This window comes from Musa acuminata, chromosome BXJ3-10, assembly GCF_036884655.1.
Source record: "Musa acuminata AAA Group cultivar baxijiao chromosome BXJ3-10, Cavendish_Baxijiao_AAA, whole genome shotgun sequence".
Lineage (NCBI taxonomy): Eukaryota > Viridiplantae > Streptophyta > Magnoliopsida > Zingiberales > Musaceae > Musa > Musa acuminata.
In genome coordinates, this window is record NC_088358.1 from 14,742,170 (window position 1) to 14,768,769 (window position 26,600).

At 38.5% G+C, this 26,600-nt stretch overlaps 1 protein-coding gene across 1 annotated transcript; it reads right to left on the reverse strand.

Moving 5' to 3' along the window:
* Positions 1-18,324: 18,324 nt before the first annotated feature.
* On the reverse strand, positions 18,325-19,740 carry LOC135651053 (DNA damage-repair/toleration protein DRT100-like). Its single transcript, XM_065170841.1, has one exon. It carries the CDS (start codon positions 19,697-19,699, stop codon positions 18,578-18,580), a length of 1,122 nt encoding a protein of 373 aa, XP_065026913.1. The 5' UTR covers positions 19,700-19,740; the 3' UTR covers positions 18,325-18,577.
* Between the last annotated feature and the right edge of the window lie 6,860 nt (positions 19,741-26,600).

Here is a 26,600-nt window from a genome sequence, read left to right on the forward strand (position 1 = left end):
TATTGTATCCCTAGTGTCCCTACACGAGCAGCTATGAGACCAGCTGCATCCATCATATGGACGGGTATACAGCACACCAGTCTATCCGGTTATCACGATGTCCCTCTCGAGTAAACTATGACCGGGATTATTTAGGATATGTGTTTAAAGGTGAATCGATCTTATTATCGTGATCTCATCACGATCCGATTCCCATTGCACAAATCCAAGGACATCACAATATATATATATGCATTTATGCAATAGTTATAAAGTGATATACGCTAAAATATAATAAGAAAAAAGATTCTGTATCAAGTCACACGTGCCATCACTCATGTGATTGGCTTGCTGGGCACCTATGACTAGCAGTAATATAGGTATTTGTCCTTCCCCTTCAAAGTGATTTGCTAGTGGAAGTTGGGAGCCTAATCGAAGAAGGCTTCGCAAGTGGATGTAGATCATTTTGACTGAACCACTTTAAATTGGAGTGTCTCTTGAATGTGTGAGTATTTACATTTCTGAACCATTATTTACACAGCAGCAAGATCTCTTTTTTTTCTTCTTCTCGCTTTGCTCGAGCTACTTTCTCCAAGACATTCATTGTCAAATTCAAATCTCTACGTATTTATGAAATCGTTTTCAAACTTATGAGTTTTAATCCGTTGCATTAATTCACCCCCCTTCTTAGTGCCGCTTCGATCCTAACAATTTGTATCAGAGATAGGCTCATTCTCATATTTGGTTTAATACCCAAGAGAGATGACTTACTCCTGCATGCATGAGGGTCATTCTATTACACGTCCACCTATGTTTAATGGGTCGGATTACACGTATTGGAAAACTCGTATGAGAATCTTCCTCATTTCCATGGATTTCGAGCTTTAGTTTATTGTCGAAAATGGATTTCAAAAATCTTCTCTTCTGATGAGCGAATGGGATGAATCAGAGAAGAAGGTTTTTGCTATAAACGCAAGGGCTATGAATGCCCTATTTTGTGCATTAGAGAAAAATGAATTAAATCGTATTTTAATTTATGATTCGGCTTTTGATATTTGGAGGACTCTTGAGGTCACTCATGAAGGCACTAGCCGAGTGAAAGAATCCAAAATCAATATTCTTATGCACTCTTACAAACTTTTCCGAATGAAACCAAGTGAGTCCATCGGAGACATGTACACCCATTTCATGGATGTCATCAATGGACTCAAAGCTCTTGGTAAAGATTTTTCTAACTTTGAACTTGTAACTAAAATTTTAAGATCCCTTCCTAAAAGTTGGGATCCAAAGGTTACAACCATTCAAGAGGCCAAGAACCTTGAAACATTTCCTCTTGAAGAACTTATTGGGTCTCTAATGACCTACGAAATGATATGTCATGCTCATGAAGAGCTCGATAACCCCCTTTCAAAGAACAGGAAGGATATGACACTCACATCACAAGAAGACCACTTGAAAGAAACATTAAGTGATGAGGACAGTGACAATGACATTGCACTTTTAACTAAAAAATTTAAAAAATTTATAAGAAAGAACAAATTTTAAAATAACACCAAAAACAAACTTGAACCTAAAAATGACCAAGTGATATGCTACGAATGCAAGAAGCCAGGGCACTTTAAAAATAAATGCCCCTAAGCCAAGAAGAAGCAACCAAAGAAGAAGAAAGCTTTAAAAACGACTTAGGACGATTCAAGTGCTTCAGAAAGCAAAGAAGCTAGCAACAAAGAGGAGGCAAACTTTACGCTAATGGCTTTAGGAGAAGAGGTATGTGATTTAATTAATGAAGATTTATCTTTTGATGAACTTTATATCGCTTTTCATGAATTATTTGATGAGTGTAGAACTATTAGTAAGAAGTTTAATCTTTTAAAGAAAGAATATGTCTTACTACAAAATAAGCTTGATAGTCTTCAAACTCCTCCATGCTCTAAGTGCGAACACTTAGAAGCAATCAAAAGTGAAAATTTACTACTAAAAGAGACCTTAAACAAGTTTAAGGTCGGTAGCAAGGGATTGGACATGATCCTTGCAAACAAGGGTCACGTCGCAAATAGAAGTGGAATTGGTTTTGTGAGAGAATCTCACCAAAATCCTACCACTTTCATTAAAGGACCCATATTACACGTTTCACCTTGTTTGAAATTTAACTTTTGTTATAAATCTGGACATGTTTCTTACAAATGTCTATTTAGGAAGATTAGTCCACATAAGTTGATATGGGTTCCTAAAGGAACTATAAATACTTCAATGATGAATAACAAAATTGGTAAATCAATTTTTGAGGCACCCAAAATCAAATGGGTACCTAAAAATCATCCTCTTTTGTAGGCAAACCCACAAGCTAGGAGCAAGAGATGGTATCTTGATAGTGGATGGTTAAGACACATGACTAGAGATCCATCTCATTTCTCTATGCTCACTAGCAAAGAAGAAGGGTACGTCACCTTCGGAGATAACAACAAAGGCAAAATCATTGGCAAAGGAACCATAGGTAACAAATCATGTTTTTCAATTGATGATGTATTACTAGTTGATAGATTAAAACATAATCTCTTAAGCATTAGTCAATTATGCGATAAAAGTTACATCGTTAGATTTGAATCTAATGCGTGCATCTTTGAAAAACCAAACAATAACTTGTCAATGATTGCTTTAAAACAAAATAATGTCTACACCATCAACCTTGATGAACTAAGTAATGAAATATGCTTCTCCACTTTGAATGATGATACTTGGCTTTGGCATAGGAGATTAGGCCATGCAAGTATGAAACTAATATCTAAGATCTCATCTAGAAAATTAGTACGAGGGATTCTCAATATGAAGTTTGTTAAGGACAAAGTATATGATGCGTGTCAACTAGGTAAACAAATAAAAACTAGTTTCAAACCAAAAAATTAAATTAGCACCACTAGACCATTACAATCGATCCATTTGGACTTATTTGGACCAATTCACACGACAAGTCTAGGAGGAAGCAAATATGCTTTTGTAATTGTAGATGACTATACTAGATACACTTGGACCTATTTCTTGGCTCACAAAAGTGATTGTTTCAAATATTTCTCTAAATTTTGTAAACTTACTCAAAACGAAAAAGGCTTCATGATTTCATCAATTCGGAGTGATCACGGTGGTGAATTTCAAAACCATGACTTCCAAAGTTTTTGTGAAGTTAATGGATATAACCACAACTTCTCCACTCCAAGAAATCCTCAACAAAATGGAGTAGTTGAATGAAAAAATAGAAACCTACAAGAAATGGCAAGAACTACGTTGAATAAACATAGTCTACCCAAGTATTTTGGGCCGAAGCCATGAATACGGCTTACTACATCATGAATAGGGTTCTAATAAGACCATCTTTATCAAAAACTTCCTATGAATTATGGAATAATAAAAAACCAAATGTTTCTTATTTTTAAGTTTTCGGTTGCAAATGCTTTATTTTGAATGAAAATGATGCCTTAGGAAAATTTGATGCTAAATCCGATGAAGGTATCTTTCTTGGTTACTCTTCCATTTCTAAGGCTTTTCGTATTTTTAACAAAAGAACCTTAGTTATAGAAGAGTCTATTTATGTATGTAGATGCTCATCCAAAGGAGCTAATTATATGAGATACATCAAAAGGGGTTCAAACTCGTTCTTCCTTTAAGAATTTTTGTGCTAACGCCGCCTTCCTTTCTCAAATCGAACCTAAATGCATTGACGAGGCCTTGAAAGATGATTCTTGGGTCATTGCAATGTAAGGGGAATTGAACCAATTTGAGAAGAATGAGGTATGGAAGCTTATTCCTAGACCTAGTGACCATTTAGTCATTGGTACTAAATGGGTCTTTAGAAACAAGCAAGACGAATGCGGTATCGTGGTTAGAAACAAGGCTAAATTAGTGGCCAAAGTTTCAACCAAGAAGAAGGTATCGACTACGAAGAAACTTTCGCTCCTGTGGCAAGATTAGAAACCATTAGGATGCTCTTTGCCTATGCTAGTAGTAATGATTTTAAACTATTTCAAATAGATGTTAAAAGTGCCTTCTTGAATGGTTTTATTTCCGAAGAAGTATATGTCGAACAACCTTCTGGATTTAAAAATTCTCTTCTTCCTAATCATGTATTCAAATTGACTAAGGCTCTCTATGGCTTGAAACAAGCTCCTAGGGCTTGGTATGAAAGGCTTAGTACCTTTCTTATTTTAAATAATTTTACCAAAGGCAAGGTTGATACTATATTGTTTATCAAACATTTTGAAAATAATTTTCTTATTATGCAAATTTATGTTGACGATATTATTTTTGGTTCTTCGGATGAATCACTATGTGAATCATTTGCCAAGTGTATGAGTCATGAATTTGAAATGAGTCTAATTGGTGAATTAACCTTCTTTTTATGATTGTAAATTAAACAACTTAGTGATGGTATATTTCTTAATCAATCTAAATATATATTAGAATTGTTAAAACGATTTAACATGGATAGTTCAAAAGCGATAAACACTCCTATGAGTACTTCAACGAAGTTAGATATGGATGAAAATGGTGAGAATTTTGATCAAAAAACGTATAGGGGAATGATAGGTAGTCTACTTTATCTCACTGTGACTAGACTGGAGATCATGTTTAGTGTAGAACTTTACGCTAGGTTTCAATCTAATCCTAAATTATCTTATCTTAAGAGTATTAAAAGAATATTTAGATATCTTAAATGAACTCCCAATTTAGGATTGTGGTATCTGAAATCAGATAAATTTAATTTAATAACTTATGCAGATGCCGATTTTGGCGGATGCAGGATAGATAGAAAAAGTACATCCGGAACATGCCAATTTTTAGGACATACACTTGTTTCTTGGAAGTTCAAGAAACAAAACTCAGTTACACTATCTACGATGGAAGCCGGATACATTGCTGCAAGTGCATGTTATGTCCAAGTTGTTTGGATGAAGAATATATTAGAAGACTATGGAATTCACTTAAAAAACATTCCCATAAAATGTGATAATACAAGTGCCATATGTCTTACCAAAAATCCAATTCCACACTCTAGAACTAAGCATATCAATGTTAGGCATCATTTTATACGCGATCATATCCTTAACAATAATATCATTCTAGAGTTTATTAACACAAAGCATCAAATAGCAGACATCTTTATAAAAGCATTAAATGAAGACCAATTTGAATTTATTAGAAGGGAACTAGGCATGTTAAATTGTCCCCGAGAAGAAGCTTGTTTGAATGTATTTTCCGAAAAGTTTTTTTTTATGCTCTTTCCGTTCTTTCATGGATTTGATTTCCTCGTTCTCTTTCAATTCCAAATAACATATTAAAGTACAACCAAGATCCTATCTTATCTTGAGCCAAACACTGCTGAAAAACAAAAAGGGGAGGAAAGAAATTTTTTTTTCTCTCTTCCGTGGCATGCCAGCGGTGGCACCGCTAGAACCGACGGTAGCACCTCCAGAACCGGTGGTAGCACCGCCTGAGCCCTCGGGCGCCAAGTGGTGGCACCGCTCGAATTGGCGGTGGCACCACCTGAGATCCCCTTTATAAAAAGAGGGTTTAGGGCCGGCGATGGAACCACCCCCAACCCGTGAGAAACTAGTTCAAGCTCTCCCACAACTCCTCTAAAACTTCTCTAACCCTCATTCTAACTTTTAGAAGCCTAGGAGAAGGATTCTTATTGGCTCAAGCTCTCCATCTTTCAATAAATTCTCTATAAGGTAAAATATAAAATCTTTCCTTTCTCTTCTCATTATTTTGCCCACTCTTCATAGTTTCATATACGTGATCCATCATCTTGTCTAGATAATATTTCCCAAGAGATCAACAAGAACAAAAGGGAAAAGGGTTGAAGGAGATTCATATGACCAAAATCTTTTTAGATCCAAAGAAGTAGCACTTAGGTTTCCAAATTTCGAAACAAGAACTATACATAAGAGTAAACACGTTGATCTAAATGAACTAGGAAACCTAGAACCCATTAGGTAGTTTGCACATTTAGATACCTTACATCTCCTACAAATTAATGAACCAATTTATCCTAGGTTAATAAGGTTATTTTATGCAAACCTATGTGTGGAAAATGATAGCTTAAGTACCTATCTTTTAGGAATATCAATTAAAATCTTTGATAGCACTATTTGTGAACTAATAGGAATTACCGAAAAAGATAGGAGTTGTTATTTTAGAGGAAAATGGGATGTCAATGTAATCGGAGCAACTTACTCCGAAGCCTTAGAAACTATTTTTGCAAATCCAAACCTAGGCATAATACCCAAAAGTTGCAAGCACTTACTGTCCTTTAATTCTAAAATTCTTCATCACATCATAACAAGCATTCTACTTCCTAAGCAATTTCATCTTGATGAAATGAGTCAAATAGAGATAAGCACCATGTATTGGATTATGACCGATCAACATAACTATTTTGGATACACAATCCGACAACACATGTAGGATATTATAGCTAAAGACACTATGTTACCATATGGGGGGTTAATCACTCGATTTATACTTGCCTATGACATTTGTGTCTCACTCGATGAAGAAATAATTCAAAGTGATCGATATAACACCATCAATAGAAACCTACTGAAAAGACTTAGATGCATATTTAGCAATGGTATATGGGTTAGACAACTTAGAAGGTCTGATCCAATTCCCCCACTGGTAGAACACCCCGAAACACCAATCTTTAGGGGAAATGAATCTCCTCCTCCAAGTCTCTTTGGAGCAACACCTTCAGCTCCTGCTTCATCTTCTGAAGAATTCATTATAGCAGAATTACATCAGATCAAATCATAGCAAGACCAACTCAAATCACAGCAAGAGCAAATTCAAATTCAACAAATTGAAATTTTGAAGGAATTGCTATGGATTTCCTCCTAAGAATTAGTTGATATACCTTCTTATTTTGTTACTTTGACATGCGATCCTTGTATAATTACTCTTAATGCCAAAGTTAGAATTTTGTCATCTTCTTTCCTTTGAATGAAAGTTGAACTTTTTTTGTGATGTATTTTGAATAAAAGATGAATTTTTAAATTCTGGATGAATGCCGATTTTTTTTATGAATTCCGGATGAATGCTGAATTTTGTATGATTGATCTTAATGTTTAATTCCTTTTCCAATGGTTTTATGATCACAAATTATATGCTTAAAGTCTTTCTCCTTTTTGTTGATGACAAAGGGGGAGAAGAATGAGCAAAACATGACTTGTGATGACTTGTACCATCTCGATAGCATGACTTATATGAATTGCAAAAGCTTGTGTAATACAAATGTCTTATATGCTTTGCAAAAATCTTTGAGAATATCGTAAGATCTTAGATTGGTTGATCATATGAAATCTTGCCTCACATTTAATTCATGTTGAAAATTTGTGTATCTAGTCGAAGGGATAACTATCTTTTATCATTCGACTTGAAAATGATGAGAAATACGAAGTTTCGTATTTACTCATACTTAAAGAGAATAACGATAAGATCAAATGATAGAACTTATCGGTTTAGGCTTGAGTTCAAGAGACTAAATTCAAGTGTTTTTATCTTCTCATAATATGGCACAAAGATAGGGGGAGTTATGTTTAACTCTGTCATCGATTAATTGTCATCATTAAAAAGGGGGAGATTGTTGAATCTCGGATTTTGATGATGAAATCAATTGATGGGTTAATTAATCTAATCCATATTATTGAGTTGCATGTGCAGGATTAACTACAATAGCCTGAAAAAATAAAGTAAGGAAACCAGAGTCAAGTTCGATGGGTGTTTGAGAGTCCAAAGATTCATCGGAGATGTTGCCGGAGCCAACCAAGAAGAAATCGGGGACGTGTCGAAGTTTTTGGAAATCCGCTGAAGAGATCGTCGGAGGTTCGTGGAGATCATCGAGAAGGCTCGGCTACTCACTGAACTCGCCACAAGATCGGGAGCCTACTGGGAGTCCGTCGGAAGAAATCCGAAGGTGCATCGGAAGTCCGCTGGAAGATTACCGGAATGCTCGCCGAAACGAGACTCGACGTTTACCATTTTAAAACTTGCTTAGGACTATATTTTCAGTTGCATAGTTTACATATAATTAGGGTTAGGATTAAGAGATAATCCTATATCCTGGTTAGGGGCCAATTGGGCCCGAATGTGACTTAGTTTGGGTCGGACTTGAAGCCCAACTAATGACCCATAAGGTCGGGCGGTGGCACCGCCCAGCACCCGAGAGTTCGGGCAGTGGCACCGCCCAGAACCCGAGAGTTCCGGCGGTGGCATCGCCAAAACTCTGTCAATGTTGAAATTGAGGGGCGGTATCACTGCCACCGACAAGCGGTGGCACCGCCAGTCACCGGTCAATATGACAATGATAGGCGATGGCACCGCCACCGACAAGCAGTGGCACCGCCAACCTCGGAAACCCAAGGGAATTCAAAATTTGGAGCTCAAATTTGAATCCTCTTGGGGCCTATAAATACCCCTCAATTCTCAGCAGAGAAAATAACTTTTGTGAAGCATTAGATTGAGATAAAAGCCTTAGCAAAGTCTTTAGCAAGCCTTGTTTTCAATTGCTTGAGTGTTCACCTCCTTCTTTCTCGTTGAAAATTTGTAAGAGTGTGAACTACTTGTAAAAGGTTGTAAGAGGGGTATTTGTCCTTCCCCTTCAAAGTGATTTGCTAGTGGAAGTTGGAAGCCTCATCGAAGAAGGCTTCGCAAGTGGATGTAGGTCATTTTGACTAAACCACTTTAAATTGGATTGTCTCTTGAATGTGTGAGTATTTACATTTCTGAACCGTTATTTACACAGCAGCAAGATCTCTTTTTTTTCTTCTTCTCGCTTTGCTCAAGCTACTTTCTCCAAGACATTCATTGTCAAATTCAAATCTCTATGTATTTATGAAATCATTTTCAAACTTACGAGTTTTAATCCGCTGCACTAATTCACCCCTCCCCCCTCTTAGTGCTGCTCCGATCCTAACAGTTTCCACTAGACAAATTTAGAAAATTAAAATCAAAGGCTGATGGTCCATTTAAAGTGCTTAAGAAAATTAGCAAAAACGCTTTTCATAATCATGTTGACGAAACAAACAATGACTTAAGGACAAGTCTTTTTCAACCAGGAGAGATTGACACGGGAGTGTCTAATTTGTAACAATCTGCTCATATGAATCTTGCTGATGATAAGGTTTTTTTTTAGCTAATAATGTTGCCTTATAATCTTCAACTCAGCCCACTCAAAGATGACAGCTCATCAACATATTCCCTATATAAAGTTAAAGTTGTTTCAAGTTGCTTTTCTTCGTAACTAAGGAATGCATTAAAGGAGTTGGTTAATAGTTGTAAAACACTTAATTTCGAAATTCCTGAAGGGTTGTTTCATGCACTAGTACTTATTTTGGTGTTTAGGGTTTAGAAAGGACTTTTTAGAAACTGATGATATTTTGACAGAAGCTCTCTTAGAGTTCTCCCTTAAACTCTATATCTCTTGTATGCTTCCTTGAGTGGTGAGTTTTTTATTTTCAATTTTGTATCCTTGTTTAATTTTCTTATGGTGATAAACTTTTTGTATCCCTTTGTGATTTTAAACTTGATGGTGAGCTATTTTTCATCTTATTGTAGTATTATTATGAGTTCGTATATTTTCTATCTGTAAAATTGTACCATCGGTTTTCTTTCGAATTCTATTCTATTTTACCCCCCATTCTGCATCACACTAGTATCAAGTAACAAGTCAAATAATCAGTGTGGACATATGTTCCTTTGTGGAGATGCGGCATAACATGTGCTTTCTATCAAATGTATTAATCTTGAGCTTCACAGACTTCAAACAAGAGTTGGGCATAACTTTCTGAACATTCCAGCAAGTTGATAATATTGACATTCAACAGTTTGAAATTGTATTGCATCTATAGACAGTTGAGTTGATCTTGATATCTTTTGAACAACATATCAAGAGCTTCAATCAATTATCAATCTCATTGTTGACAAAGTTTCATATATACCTTGTTTTATATGAAATTTAGACAGAATCTTCTGGTTTAAAAACAATCTGATGTCTTGACTGACCTTGATGCATAGCTAAGGACAATGCCTTTTATCACTATAACCTTGACATGTTTGAATGAACTTCTGGACTTAACCTGGATAGGTGAAATCTCAGAATGTCCTTCTTGAAACTCATTAAGGATTAGATATGATGCTATATTTTCTAAAATTTTCGCACAAGTAATTGACAGATTTGCATATGTATATGTGTTTTGTAATTTGCATATGTGTGCAGTGACGTTCAGGCCCATGTTTTCCCTTCATGGTTCAAATTTGATTTTATTTTTTAAGTATGTTTCATCTCATTTACATCTGATGCAATTTTATTCGATAAGGATAAGGAGATGAGACAAGTATATGGATATTGTGTTAACCTGTTATGTCCTGTTGATTCTCATCCACCAGGTGACTATCACTTACAAGAGTCTCTTGGGCTTGATTGATGGGATATAAAGAGAAATAACTTTTATATATGAACAAGTACTAGAAGATCATAATACATAGCAGAATTAAATGGAATCACAATCAAATAGAACATCAAGATTTACGTGGAAAACTCCTCCAATGTGGGTAAAAACTATGAGGCAAACTAGAGAGAATCCATTATGAAAATAATGAATATACAAATCTTAATCTCTTAAACAAAACCCTAGCAGCAATCACAAGAGAATAACTGGGATACAAGGATCACATCATCGTGCACAATATCTAAATTCTCCCTAAGTAATCATAGTAAGAATCTACTATAGATATGATCTAACTTGAGATGAAAATACTACTAGTTGATTGAGAATAGTCTCTCTGCATTGTCCTTGTCTTCTTCCTTTTCTTTCTCTTGTTTTTTTGCCTTGTTCTCCTCCTCTTTTTTGGAATCACGTGGCTACAATTTTCGCCCTTACTGCTGCCCTTTTTTCTGCCTCTTTTTCGTAGCTCCCTCTCTTCTCTAACTAGATCTAGGGTTTATTCAAAGGGGAGATGGGCTGTGGGATTTTAAAGCCCACTATGAGCTGAACCATGGGATGTCAGCCCAATAACCTCTCCCTTCAGCCCATAAAGGACGCTGTCCTAAGACTCCTCAATGTGAAGCCATGTTGACCAGCTGTCGGTATATCTCTTGTCTTTCTTTTCGTAAGGTCTTTGTTAACATGTCTGCTCCGTTATCATCTGTGTGAATTTTCTGAAGCTGCAACTACTTCTCTTCAAGTACATTTTGAATCCAGTAGTATCTAACATTTATATGCTTTGACTTGGAATGAAAGGTTGGGTTCTTACATAAATGGATGGCACTTTGACTATCACAATTCACCACATAGTTTTTTTTATTTTAGCCCCAATTCTTGTAATAATTCTTTCATCCATAATATTTCTTTGCAAACCTTTGTAGTAGTAATATATTCTGCCTCTGTAGTGGAGAGAGCAATACACCTTTGCAATCTTGATTGCCATGACACAGCTCTCCCTGTAAAAGTAAGTACATAACCTAATGTGGACTTCCTCATATTTATATCTCTTGGCATATCTGCATCTGTGTAACCTGTCCACCTCCAAAGCTTAAATAAACCTTAGAGCTCCCTCTGAGATATCTAAAAATCCACTTCACTGTTGCCTAGTGCTCTTTGCTTGGATTTGCAAGAAATCTACTAGTAACACCAATTGCATATACGATGTCCGGCCTCGTACATACCAACGCATATATTAAACTTCCAACTACTGAAGCATAATGAACCTTTTGCATTTTCTCCTTCTTCACATCACTTGAGGACTCTGTTTTGAGCACAACTTGAAGTGACCTGCAAGAGGAGAACCAACTGGTTTTGCATTGCTCATATTGAACATTTCTAATACCTTCTCGATATATTTCTCCTGTGACAATCAAATCGTCTTGGTTTTTCCATCACGGAAAATCTACATGTCTAGTATTTGCTTTGCTGGCTCCATGTCCTTCATTACAAAAGACTCAGTTCCTTCTTCAATCTATCAATTTTAGACATATCTTTCCCAAGAATAAGTATGTCATCAACATAAAGTAAGATAATAATAAAATTCTCACCAAATCATTTAATGTACACATAATGATCTAAAGCCGTTTTTTTGTATCCATTTTCTATCATAAATGAATTAAACTTTTTGTACCACTGTCTTGAAGCTTGTTTCAACCCATACAAGCTCTTCTTCAACTTGTAGACAAAGTTCTCTTTACCTTTGACTTTGAAGCCTTCTGGTTACTCCATATAAATTTTCTCCTCCAAATTATCATGAAGAAAAACTATTTTCACATCTAACTACTCAACCTCCAAGTCCTAGCTAGCAGCAATACCAAGAGCAACTCGAATATAATACATTTTAACAATAGGAGAAAATATCTTTTCAAAGTCAATACCTTTCTTTTGACCAAAGCCTTTCACAACCAATCTAGCTTTGTACTTTGGTTGAGAACAATATTCTTGAGTCTTCAACATGAAAACCCACTTGTTCTTAAAGGCCTTTATTCCATTTAGTAGTAGCACCAAATCATAAGTATAGTTTTTCTGAAGAGCATTCATTTCTTCCTGCATGGAAACTAACCATTTCATTTTCTACTCACTTTCAACTGCTTCCTGGTAACTCTCTGGTTCACTTGCATCAGTAAGCATCATATACTCATCTGTAGAGTATCTTCTGGAAGGTTGATGTTGTCTAGAAGATCTTCTCAACTGGGGTTCTGCGGGAAGTTGCTCTCCAACTTCTTTTTGCTCAACATGTCTTACAAGTAGATCAACAGCAGGCTCTACACCATCTTCCTGCACATCTTCCCCATCACCTTGATATACTGGAGGAGTAATTGGGTCATAATCTACTAATCTTTCTACAGAAGTCTTAGCCGGTGCCTTATTTTTCAAATCCTCAAAAGTTTGATCCTCAAAGAAGACTATATCTCTACTTCTAAATATCTTCTGCTTTTCTAGATCCCAAAGCCTGTAACCAAACTGATCATGTGAGTAGCCAAGAAAAATATATTATTTAGTCTTACCATCCAGCTTTGACCTCTCGTTATCTGGAACATGTGTAAATGCACGACAACCAAACACTTTCAAATGTTTGTAGGAAACATCTTTCCCTGACCATACATTCTCTGCAACATCACCATCTAGGGTTGTACATAGTGACAAGTTGATCACATCAACTACAATCCTCAAAGCCTCATCCTAAAACTTTTTGGGTAGCTTGGCCTATGAAAGCATACATCTGATATTTTCTATGATGGTGCGGTTCATCCTCTCTACAATAGCATTATGTTGAGGTGTACTAGGAATTGTCATCTCATATTGGATCCAATGTGACCTGCAATAATCATTAAATAATCCTATGTACTCACCACCATTATCTGATCTTATACATTTTAATTATCTTTTTGTCTCCCTTTCAACCCTAGCATGAAACTCTTTGAAGACATTAATAATATGATCTTTAGTCTTCAAAACATAGGCCCAAAATTTTATGGAAAAATCATATATAAAAATGATAAAATAAAATACACCACTTATACTAGGAACATCAACAGATCCACCAGGAGTTTTTATCTTCAAATGACCACATACATCTGTATAAACACGGTATAAGGCATGCATTTTTCTAGACATAGTATGACTAGCAAATGAAAATCTATGTTGTTTACCAACCAAATAATCAATACAAGGGTTCAGATATATGCCTCTGAGGTTTGGCAATACCTCTCTCTTGGAAAGAGCTTACAGCCTCTTCTCGCTCATGTGTCCTAGTCGCCTATGCCACAACTCCATGCTGAAGTCTTTTTCTATAGCATTTAACTGCTCACCATAAGTTTTAGCTTGCAACCTGTACAAGGTACAACATTTCTTTCCACTAGCCATAATAAGAGAACTCTTACTGAGCTTTTATTGCTCTTTGTGAAATCTGCTTTCATAGTTTTCATCATCTAGTCTTCCAACTAAAATTAAATTCAGCCTCAAGTCAACCACATGCCTCACATCCTTAAGCACCAACTTATAGCCAAGGTTGATCTTTATATGGATATCACCCATACCAATGATGTTAACCGTGCTAAAGTTACCTATCTTGACAACACTAAAATTTTCAGACCTGTATGTAGCAAAAAACTCCCTCCGTAGTGTAGCATGATAAGAAGCACTTGTGTCAATCACCCACTCAAGATTCTGACACACATAAGAAAAAATATCATCAGAAGGAGACAAAATCAAATAATCACCACCCTGCACTATAGTTGTGATATTATCTTTTGACTCTATAGACTCCACTTCTTTTTCTTTTTTCTTATTCTTCTTAGGTTATTTACATTGATTCTTGTAATGTCCTTTCTCACCACAATTATAGCAAATAATATCTTTTCTTGATCTTGACTTGCTTCTACCCATGCATGAACTACTTCTAGACTTTCACCTTCCTCTGTTCTCTGAGATAAGTGCTTGTGAATCATTCTGAGATGTTGTTGAATTCTTTCTTCTCAACTCCTCATTCAATAAACTGCTTGTTACTTAACTCATAGCGACAACACCATCTAGTGTAGAATTGCTAAGGGAAATCATCATTTTCTCCCAACTTTCTAGTAATGAACTAAGAAGTAACAATGACTGCAACTCATCATCAAGAGACATTTTCATAGAGGATAACTGGTTAGTGATACTCTGCATTTCATTCAAATGCTTAGTAATAGAAGCACCCTTTCTATATTTTAGGTTTATAAGTTTTCTGATCAAAAAAACTTTATTGCCAGTAGTTTTTCTTTTATAGAGACTTTCCAACTATTTCCAAAGAGGATATATAGAAATTTCAGTAGAAACATGGTGAAAGACATTATCATCAAGCCATTGTTAAATAAACCCAACTGTTTTTTGATCTAACCTCTTCCACTTATCATCTGTCATAGTTGTGGGTTTTGCACTATCACCCTACAAAGGTCCATACAAATCTTTGCAATACAAGAGATCTTCCATTCTTGGTTTTCATATTATCCAATTGTTTTCATTCAAACTAATCATGCGAGAAATACTACTGGCCTCCAAATTCAAACATAAAATTAAATCACAATAGCTCTGATACCAATTGATGGGATATAAAGAGAAATAACTTTTGTATATGAACAAGTACTAGAAGACCATAATACGCAGTGAAATTAAATAGAATCATAATCAAATAGAACACCAAGATTTACGTAAAAAATTCCTCCAATGTGAAGGGTAAAAACCATGGGGCAAACTATAGATAATCCACTATGAAAATAATGAATATACAAATTTTAATCTATTGCCCAAAACTCTAGCAACAATCACAAGAGAATAATTGGGATACAAGGATCACGTCACTGTGCATAATATCTAAATTCTCCTTAAGTAATCACAGTAAGAATCTACTATAGATCTGATCTATCCTGAGATGAAAATACTACTAGCTAATTGAGAACAGTCTCTCTACATTGTTCTTATCTTCTTCCCTTTCATTCTCTTATTTTTCTGCATTATTCTCCTCCTTTTCTTTAGAATCATGGGGTTACCATTTTCACCTTTATTGTTGCCCTTTTTCTGTCTCTTTTTCGTAACTCTCACTCTCCCTTAATTAAATTTAAGATTTATTCAAATGAGAGATGTGCTGTGAGCTTTTAAAGTCCAATATGAGCTGGGCTGCCAACCCAACATTGATAGCACGGTGCATGTCTCCTATAGCATGTCTTCAAACACTCACAAGCATATTATAAATTTGTAAACAATTGTTTTTATTCTAAAAAAGTGCATAAATTAAGGGAAAATGGATACTTGTGATCAGGATGAGGATTTTTTTAGGTGCCATAATTGATTTGCTGTTCCTCTATGGATTCTGTATTCACTCCTTTTGAAGCCACACTCTCCTGGATTATGCACTATGGGAGTTCCTTATTAGTGACACTGCTGTATTGTATTTTGTTTACTTATATATTTTTTGTGGAATATGTACAAGTATGTGCTAACCTTTCTGACATTGGGCAGCACGTTCGAGGAGAAGGCCCCTAAGGCGATTAAGGAGATCAAAAAAGGTTTGAGCAGAAAGCAATGGGGACTACTGATGTCAGGGTTGATGTGAAGCTCAACAAGCACATATGGAGTAGGGGGATCCGTAGCGTGCCATGGCGAGTCCGAGTGAGCATTGGTTGGAAAAGGAACGAAGTGGAGGATGCCAAAGAGGAGCTCTACTCATTGGTCACAGTAGGTTCCACCAGAGGGGTTTAAGGGGTTGGGTACCAAGAATGTCGATGAAGCAGACCAAGTTCTGAATCTTTTTATTATTATTATTATTATTACGCTAGAGATTAGTCAAAACTATTGTAGGCAATTTTGGGACGATATTTATGTACTCAATTTAGTGTTTACTTGTTATGGAAGATATTCATTGTTATTTATGTACTCAATTTATTTATTTGCTACTGATCAGTAATGGAAGATATTCAATTTTGGACCTGTCTGTACCTTCTTGTGTGTTCCTTTGCCAATGGTACTCTTAAAATCTATTTTGTGCATATTATGATTATTAGATATTGCTATTGTTTTCTGGCACATGCCTTTCTTTGTGTCTGGTGCAACATATATATTTCGTTAAGGAGATAACTCTGCTATGAAAGCAGTAAATTATTATCTTTTTTATTTTTACAAAGGAAAAGCAATTATGACGGGAGTTGACGTAGAAATATTGTTACCGACTGTGCCTTCCTCCTCCTCTACCGACTCGTAGCTACTCCACTTGAGTGCCTCCTTCCCTTTCCGAGTGAGACATCGTTTCTTGTCCGACATATCTTCCTTTTTTTTTTTCTGTCACTTTTGAACCTTATGATGAGATATTGGATCCTTGATAAATCGGTGTGATATAAATGTGTGAGATATGTTATCATCAAACTAATATTTAGAATCTAAAAACCTGTTGGATGAGATCAAAAATTGTTTGTTGTGGATTCATAACTCAATCTTGAATCTAGTTTGATTTATTTTCATCCTTACTGACGTAGGCTCAACTGTTTTCCAGTTATCACATGATACTCTGTTGTATTCTTTTATGACATAGTTGCTAGATGACTTCTTTTTATGAATGAGTATTTTTCCAGCATGAGATGTGATATCATTGCCAATGTTATTATACTGATTATAGATCAGTATTAATAGGGTAATTCGTTCTTCTGCTTAGCATGAGAGATATCTCTCTACTAGAGCAGGTGAGAAACATTTTTCAATTTACGAATAATAAGATAGATATCTCCTCCATTAGCCATTGGAAGTGCTCATGATGTTTTTCTCTGATAAATCTAGAAATGATTGAGAAAAAGGTCATTCATAGTTTATGTGATAGATTATATGAGAGTTTCGAGTTAAGTTTGAGCTATCTCAATAGAGATATTACTTAAACCCTTCTCGATGGAGGAAAAGCTTCTATTTAAATGTTCAATGATTCAACTTGGGGGGGAACCAAAGGCAGTAGGTTTTAGGAGAGAAACCCAACCGCAATGCAGTCTTGTGTTTTTGGAGTTACGAATTCAATGTCCTTGCCCGTGCTGATGAGCTAAGAATGCCCACAGAATTTTCTTCGTCTCCCTCGCTTCTCTTAGAGCTCACGAGGTTCTACTTGATCGTTGAAGGCGGACTACTGGGACATCTCCATGTCTCTGTCTGCATGTATTTTTCGACTTTGCTTCGAGGATTCTCATCTCTAAACTCTGGTTCCCGATCAGTGTGCTGATGATTCTGCCAGAACATGTCTCGTCGTTGCTTTTGGTGAAATGACATGCTCGAAGGAGGGACAACTAAAATCTGATCCATCAATGTATATCTCCAATCCCCTCTAGTTTTGCATTTAAATGCCGAAGAATCAGAAAGAGACAGAAATAAGGAAATAAAGAAAGCAAGCTGGGTGGGCGTCGTATGCTAAAGCCTCGCACTCCTCTCCGATCGAGTGCGTTTGCCTGCTCTAAACTATGCAGCCCAACTGTATGATTGATTGTCTCTTTTTAGACCAGCTCATTGCCGGGTTCCATGATTCATGCCAAGTGGAAGTCATCCGATTCCAGTAAAATCCCGCCCACCGCCACCGTCCCTGCCACTCCAGAACTGGCTCCGGTCCCCGCTCCACATGCGCACCAGTCCCACTACCCCACACTCTCATCATGTCTCACGTGGCTTCTCCTCCAAGTCTGCGTCCAGCATCCGTGTGCGGCCATATCTTATCCAAACATATACTCTTCTTCTTTATTGGCGTGCCAACATGTGAAGCACGGTTCTTCTGAATCACCACAAGTCAAATTTACTTGGTCCGAAGATCAAATTTAAATTGACTGCTGTACTCATATCGATGATATTGTCCACAGTTAGTACCCAAAGAAGCTGCCCACACTCACCAAGTAAAAACTACAAAGAGCATCACACATTAACATACATTCTCTCCCCTCCCCCTGTTTTACTTTCACGTGCATGCGCTTCTGATAATAACACTCGTAAGCAAGAATAACACACAACACGAAGAAGCAGTCGCCGGTTGTCACGCATACTACCCCCTCGCCCGGATCTCCATGCCGGGCTCACCGGCAAGCCGGCAGCGGCCCGCCGCAGAGGCAGTCGTTGTTGGCGAAGGAGGCGGCCTCGAGGTGGTCGAACGGGGAGCCGGCGGGGATGGCCCCGCAGAGGTGGTTGTGGCTGAGATCTAAGTGCCCTACGAACGCCGCGGTCACCAGCGTTTTTGGCACGCTGCCTCTCAGCTGGTTGTACGACAGATCCAGCGCCGTGTAGTATGACCGGTAGCCGAACACGTCCGGTATCTCCCCTTCGATGGCGTTCCGGCTCAGGTTTAGGATGCTGAGCCCCCTGCTCGCGAGCAGCGCCGCTGGGATGTGGCCGGTGAGCCGGTTGGAGTCGAGGTATAGGGAGGATAGTACCGGCATGAACCCCAGGCTCGCGGGGATATCCCCGGAGATACGGTTCTCGGCGAGGTCGAGGTCGGCAAGACGAGTCATGTGGCCCACGGATACGGGGATTACGCCGGAGATGCGGTTTCGGCCGAGGAGTGCGCGGCTGAGCTTTCGCAGGTTTCCGAAGTCGGTAGGAATGGTGCCGGAGATCTGGTTGTTACTGAGCTCGAGGTGCATGAGGGAGGAAAGGGCGACGAGGGAGGATGGGATGGGGCCAGAAATCTGGTTGTCGGCGACGTTGAGGACGGTGAGGCGGGAGAGGCGGCCAATGTCGGCAGGGAGGGAGCCGGAGAGGCGGTTGCCAACGAGGTCGAGGATGCGGAGGAGGGGGAGGGAGGTGATGCAAGGGGGGATAGGCCCAGAGATCTGCTTCCAGTCGGCGAGGATGAGGGTGGTGAGGCGGTCCAGGAGGCAGATCTCCGGTGAGATGCGGCCGGACATGAGGCCGCCGGAGTGGCCTGCGCGGGCGAGGATGGGGTCCTCCGACTCGCCGCGGAGGGTAATGTCGGCTACGCGCCCAGTGGTGGGATCGCAGCTCACGCCGTACCACCGGGAGCAGCAGTTCTTCCCCTTCCACGACGAGAAGATCCCGAGGTACGGTTCAGACAGGGCGGAACGGAAGGCCAGAAGCGCCGCGCGGTCGGACGCTGGGCACCCATCGGAGCCTCCAGTCCACGCGGCCGCGACGGCGACGAGGAGGAGGACGGCGACAGAAGAGAGAGGACGCGGAGCCATAACTAGCCTTTGGAGTGGCGTTCGAGGTTTAGCTCGCCTGGCTGTGTCCTCGGCTCTGGGTTTATATCCCCTTTCGGACGGTTTTAACCTCCACTATATAATGGAATTACTGCGATGGGAAGTTGCATTTCGGGTATTCGATGAAATTAGACGAGCTAGCGAGGGGTAGATGAGGAAGTGCGAGGAGCGGAAACCGGAGGCACGGGTGCGTGTGGTTTGGGCGTGTCGTTATCTGACGCCGCGAACGCCTGCGCTCAAAATAGACTGAAAACAACAGTAGAAAAAGAAAAATAAAGTTTTACCAAATTCTTCGTACCCGTCAGCTTACCTGCTCTCTTGTTGGAGGCAGCAAAGGCTCGGCAAGAAACTCTACATGGGCCCCACCTTATCAGATAAGAGATGGAACGGGAACGGGAACGGGAACGGGGACGGGAGAGCGGGCCACCAAAGAGAGGTGCAGGAACAAGCCATGGTGTGGTGTCCGTCTGATCTTAATCACGATTGCAAAACGTAGCTATGTGACATTGGAACGAGGATCTCATCATCCGGCAGAAGACATGGGTTGAAATGTTGTGTAAGATGAAAATACTGTATGTTGCTTGTGCTGTGGACAGGAAGACATTACTCCACGTAGCAGTGTCTTCGCTAGTTGCTTAATCAAACTGCTTGTTGAGCGTCTAGCCACCGTTGATAAATATTGCTAGGGCATATTTTAGTATCTCCCGTGATTGTGATCAACTATCACGTTATGCACTGATATGACATCTTTGACCCACCCGAGACAATCACTTGTAATCATGTTGTCAGTATAGACTGGTACAAAGTAGTCGATTGTGTTTACGTCGTCCGCATGATATAGAGTCGTCCAACTTGATCAACCTCATGTGGAGTGTACAGGACGATAGTGCGAGGTGTCAATGATCATTAACGAACTATGTACAATCGACCTCAACTGCTTGTATAAAAGTTAGCCTTTTGGCCGATGCCAAGGGAGGCACTTAAACACTCGAAAACCTCCTCCCAACATCATTTATATTGATACTGTTTTAAATTTCGGAGGGATTAAGTTCAGAATTTTTCTTCCGACATTAATCTTTTATGTAGGGAGACAGCATTGAAGCAAGAATCCACGCCCTTGCTCTACCTTGGGTTGATCTAGCAGATGACGCTCCAACCCGACCTAACATCGATTCTCTCACCTCAAAAATTCACATGCACGATCTTATATTCTCATGATCCAGCTGAGCCGTACTGACACTCCGCACAACAAACACAACAACAAAAATCTAATTAAAAGGTTGGGTCAATCTTAGTAACAGGCGATGCCATCATCTTTCATCGCCTTCATTGATCACGGGACCAACTCGACTTGCTTAAATCCAGCGGTTAAGTGGCCCCAGGGACCCACTCCCTCGTCCCGATCGAAGGTCGGTGGGCCCCGCCTCACATGCTTTGGAGGGGAATCCACCATCCCACCGAATTGGGTTCCTTGCACGGGATGTGTTGGCCAAAACTGCTTTTCAACGCCTTACTCGTCATACCCTTTTCTTCTGCCTCCCTAGTTATTGGAGATGGAAGTGGGTCCCGTTCTCTGCTATTCAGTAAAGAAAGCAAGCTATTACCACAGGTAGGACGACCGGCGCAAGAATTGAGTGTCTTGGATGTCACATGTTTGGTCACGTGCTATGTTAGCTTCGGGGAACGTACGAGTCCCCGTCGGGGTGGAACACGGTCCGGATTCAATGGCACAGCGGGCCAGCATCATCATGTGATGATCGATCCCCTGTTTTGTTTGCCTCGACAGCGGCATGATAATAAATGAGACTTATATTTGCACTGATGAAACTATAGAAAAATAATCCACAAATGATCGATCATGCTGAGTTCTTGACGAAAATCCAAATCCTTGCGCATGAACAATCCGAAACACATCATCAATGGCTCAATGGAGACCAGTGACCAAAACCAACTGAGCCATGGCCGAGGCGCTGCCCCTTCGCCCGCAGAGCTAATTCTAGGTCACCTGTAAACCGGCCGTCGCCGACCTCATTCTGCAAGCTTGTCATGCTATTGCTTGAAATGATTGGTTGAGCCATTGAGGCGCAGTCGGAGCAGCTGCTTGCTGATAGAGTCCTTCATGGCTGAGTTGATAGGAGAGAGAGAGAGAGAGAGAGCGCAGCTGGAGTCGGAGAGACCTGCACAGTGGAAGTCGAGGGACAGGGTGGAGGGGCTCCACTGAAGGTCTTTCCACGTTAAGATGGGGTCGATTTACCATGGTTGAGTTGGGGCTCCCGGACTTTGATCATTAGCCACGTCTGGCCAAGTATTCCTCAGAGTACTCAAAAACATTAAGTATCAGAAGTGATGGGGGATCGGTCGGAGAGAACAAGAGCTTCGGATTATTACATTTTGATATGAGCCTAAATATTAACGAAGGATGTACATATTTTTTAGTAAATTATAATAAAATATAAATATGTTATATGTTTACATTAAATTTGGCTTCAACTTTATGAGATCATTAAATGGGATATTATGTATATATTATAAAGTGTACACAGTAATTCTATGAATCATAACCCCTCCCTCTCTTCTAAAAGGAGGGTACATAATATTTATGTAATAATTGATACTTGTCCTCATCCTATAGATATCTACTCATCACTCTTCTAAAGAAGACATATGATATTTATTAAATAGATATCCATCCTTATTAAAATATTATAAACCTCACATTTTGGATGGGATGAACGAAGAACTGAGAGTTTAGAGCTATCAAAAATCTTAGGTAAGATGTGTAAGCGAGGAGAAAGTTCTCAAATGAGAAAAGAGTTTTTAAACGTGAAAAGTCCTATTCTATCAATTCTTTCCTCACCATCATTCTCCTCCTCACCCATCTTTTTCCTCTAAAATCATATGTTGAATCTCGGATTTTGATGATGAAATCAATTGGTAAATTATTTGATTTAATCCTTATGTTGAAATAAGTGTCAAGGATTAATTACAGTAGCAGTAAGGCATAGCAGATGATGGGCCGGAGTCGAAGACTCGGATGATATACCGGGAGCTCGCCGAGAGTTCATCATGAGATCACCGGAAGCACGACTCGTCGAAAGCTCGTCGGGAGATCGCCGGAAGCATGCCGAAAGACTAGCCGAGAGTTGGTCGGGAGTTCACTGGAAACTCGTCGGAAGACTCACCGAAAAGTTTACCGGAGGATCACTAAGTGAAAAATTGATGTATCGGACCATGCTTACCTTAATCATAGTTAGAATGATAATTAGAGTTGATTTGGGAGATAATCCCATCAACTCTGTTAGGGGCCAACTAGGCTCGGAGTTGGGCTGGTTTGGGCCGGATTCAAGGTCCAACCATGATACTGAATTCTTAGCCGACGGTGGCATCGCTTGAAAAGCAACACTAGGTGGTCTGGGCGGTGGTACCGTCGACGGTAAATGTTGTTAGCGGTGGTACCGCCCCTATTAGGCGGTGGTACCGCCCCGACAGGCGGTGGTACCACCCAGTGTCAGGTGACAGGCGGTGGTACCACCCAGTGTCAGGTGACAAGCGGTGGTACCGCTAGTACCTCAAAAATCTAGGATGAAACACTTTTTAGCTCCATTTTTTAAAGTCATTGAGGCCTATAAATACCCTACTCTTTTTTGCATGAAAAGGCACCGAAGTATAATTATAATCTTGAGTTATTATGGTATAAAAGTATTATAAACAAGTGCTAGAGTCCTCCTCCCTTTCTAAGTTTTGAGATCATTCAAGAGAGGTGTGAGACTTGTAAGGGTTCTCTCCTAAACTCGACAAAAGGAGAAAGAGCTGTAAAAGGTGATTGGTCTTCACTTATTGAAGGAAGACCTTTAATGAACGCCGGTGACCTCAACGGAGGAGGAATCCAAAAGTGGATGTAGGTCACATTGATCGAACCACTCTAAATTCTGGTTTGCATTTCATTTTGAGCAATTTACTTTAACTAAGAATCATTTCATAGCAAATTGCTTCTCCTCCTCATCTTGCTTTCACTATACTTATGCTCACTTACGTTTCAAGTTGCTATCTTTTCGAATCGATTTCTATCGAACGTATGAAATATTTTACAAAATCAAAGAATTTTTTATTGCACTAATTCACCCCCTCATCTTAGTGTCGCTCTTGATCCTAACAATTGGTATCAGAGCAAGGTTCACTCTCGTTTGGTTTAAAACCCAAGAGAGATAGTATTTACCGACAACCAAGAGGGTCATTCAATTATACGTCCGCCCATGTTCAATGGGACGGATTACACGTATTGGAAGACTAGAATGAAGATCTTTCTAATTTCAATGGATTTTGAGCTATGGAACATTGTCGAAAATGGTTTTCAAAAGTCTTCTCTTCCAATGAATGATTGGAATGAGTTGGAGAAGAAGACTTTCACTTTAAATGTCAAGGCTATGAATGTCTTGTTTTGTGCATTAGATAAAAATGAGTTTAATCGAGTGTCGATTTATAAAACGACTTTTGATATTTGGTATATACTCGAAGTGACTCATGAAAGCACTAGTAGAGTGAAGGAGTCAAAAATTAATCTTTTAGTGCACACTTATGAGTTATTTCAAATGAAACCGAGTGAGACCAATGGGGACATGTACACCCGATTTATGGATGTCATCAATGGTATAAAAGGACTTGATAAAAGTTTTTCAGATTTCGAACTTGTTAATAAAATTTTAAGATCCCTTCCAAAAATTAGGACCCTAAAGTAACGACCATTCAAGAGGCCAAAGATTTAAATAATTTTTCTCTCGAAGAACTAATTGTGTTACTAATGACCTATGAAATGACTTGTAAAGCTCATAGAGAGCTTGAGGACACCCTTCTAAAGAATAGAAAGGATATGACACTAAGAACCCAAGAAGACCACTTGAAAGAAAACTCAAGTGATGAGGACCTTGATGAAGATTTGACACTCTTATCAAGAAAATTAAAAAAATTCATAAAAAAAATAAATTTAAAAATAATACTAAAAATAAATTTGAACCCAAGAAAGAAAAAGTAATATGATATGAATACAAGAAGTCGAGACATTACAAGAGTGAATGTCTCTTAGCCAAGAAGAGACAACTAAAGAAGAATGCTCTCAAAGCAACATGGGACGACTCAAGTGCATCCGAAGAAGAGGAGCCTACCATCACCGAGCAAGTTGCTCACTATGCACTAATGGCCATTAGAGACGAGATAACAAGTTCATTTGATACAAATTTATCCTTTGATGAACTATTAAATGCTTTTCATGATTTATTTGATAAATACAAATCAATTAGTAAAAAATATAAAATTGTTAAAAAAAGGAGCATGCTTCTCTTGTTAGTGATTTCGATAGATTAAAAGTTGAGCATAATGATAGTTTAGCTCCATGTATGAAATGTGATGAACTATAAACACTTAAAAAGGAAAACTTGTTACTCAAAGAAACTTTAGAGAAATTTGAGATTGGTAGCAAGTCTTTGAATATGATCCTTGCCAACAAGGGTCACATTCATAGAAAAGACGGAATCGGATTTGTGAGTAGCTCTCACCAAAATCCAACCACCTTTATTAAAAGCCCTACTTTACATGTTTCACCCCGAAACAAATGTAACTTTTGTTGCAAATTTGGGCATATAGCTTATCATTGTCCATTCAAGAAATATAGTCCACATAAATTGATTTGGGTTCCTAAAAGAACCTTAAATGACTCAATGCAATATAATAAGCTATGTAGATCGATTTTTGAGGCACCCAAGGTCAAATGGGTACCTAAAAATCATCCTTTTTTGTAGAAAAATATACCATCACAAGCTAGGAGCAAGAGATGGTACCTTGATAGTGGATGCTCAAGGTATATGATCGGAGATCCATCTCAATTCTCTAAGCTTACTAGCATAGACGAAGGATATGTCACCTTCAAAGACAATAACAAGGGAAAAATCATTGGCAAAGGAACTATAGGTAACAAATCAAACTTCTTTATTGAAGATGTATTATTGGTCGATGGCTTAAAGCATAATCTCTTAAGCATTAGTCAATTTTGTGATAAAGGATATGTCATTAAATTTGAATCTAATGCTTGTATTATTGAAAAACCACACAAAAACGCATCTATGATTGCCTTAAAACAAAATAATATATACATTATCGATATTAATGATCTATGTAATGAAATGTATTTTTCGGTTTTGAATGACGATGCTTGCCTTTGGCATAGGAGATTAAGCCATGCTAGCATGAAACTAATATCTCAAATTTCATCTAAAGAACTTATAAGAGGAATTTCTCATATCAAGTTCGTCAAAGATAATGTGTGTAATGCATGTCAACTAGGAAAATAAATAAAATATAACTTCAAACCTAAGAACCAAATAAGCACCTCTAGACCTTTGCAATTGATCCATATGGACTTATTCGGACCAATTGCTACATCAAGCCTAGGAGGTAGTAAATATACATTTGTCATCGTGAATGATTATAGTAGATATATATGGACTTATTTTTTGGTACACAAAAGTGAATGCTTTAGGTATTTCTCTATGTTTTGTAAACTTGTTCAAAATAAAAAGGGTTTTATGATTTCGTCAATTCGAAGTGATCACGGTAGTGAATTTCAAAACTGTAATTTCTAAGAATTTTATGAATATAATGGATACAACCATAACTTCTCTACTCCAAGAAATCCTCAACAAAATGGAGTAGTAGAAAGAAAGAATAGAAACTTATAAGAAATGGTAAGAACCATGTTAAACGAACATAGCCTACTCAAATATTTTTGGGCCAAAGCCGTAAATACGACATGCTATGTTATGAATAAGGTTCTAGTAAGACTACTACTTTCCAAAACTCCTTATGAGTTGTGGAACAACAAAAAACCCAACGT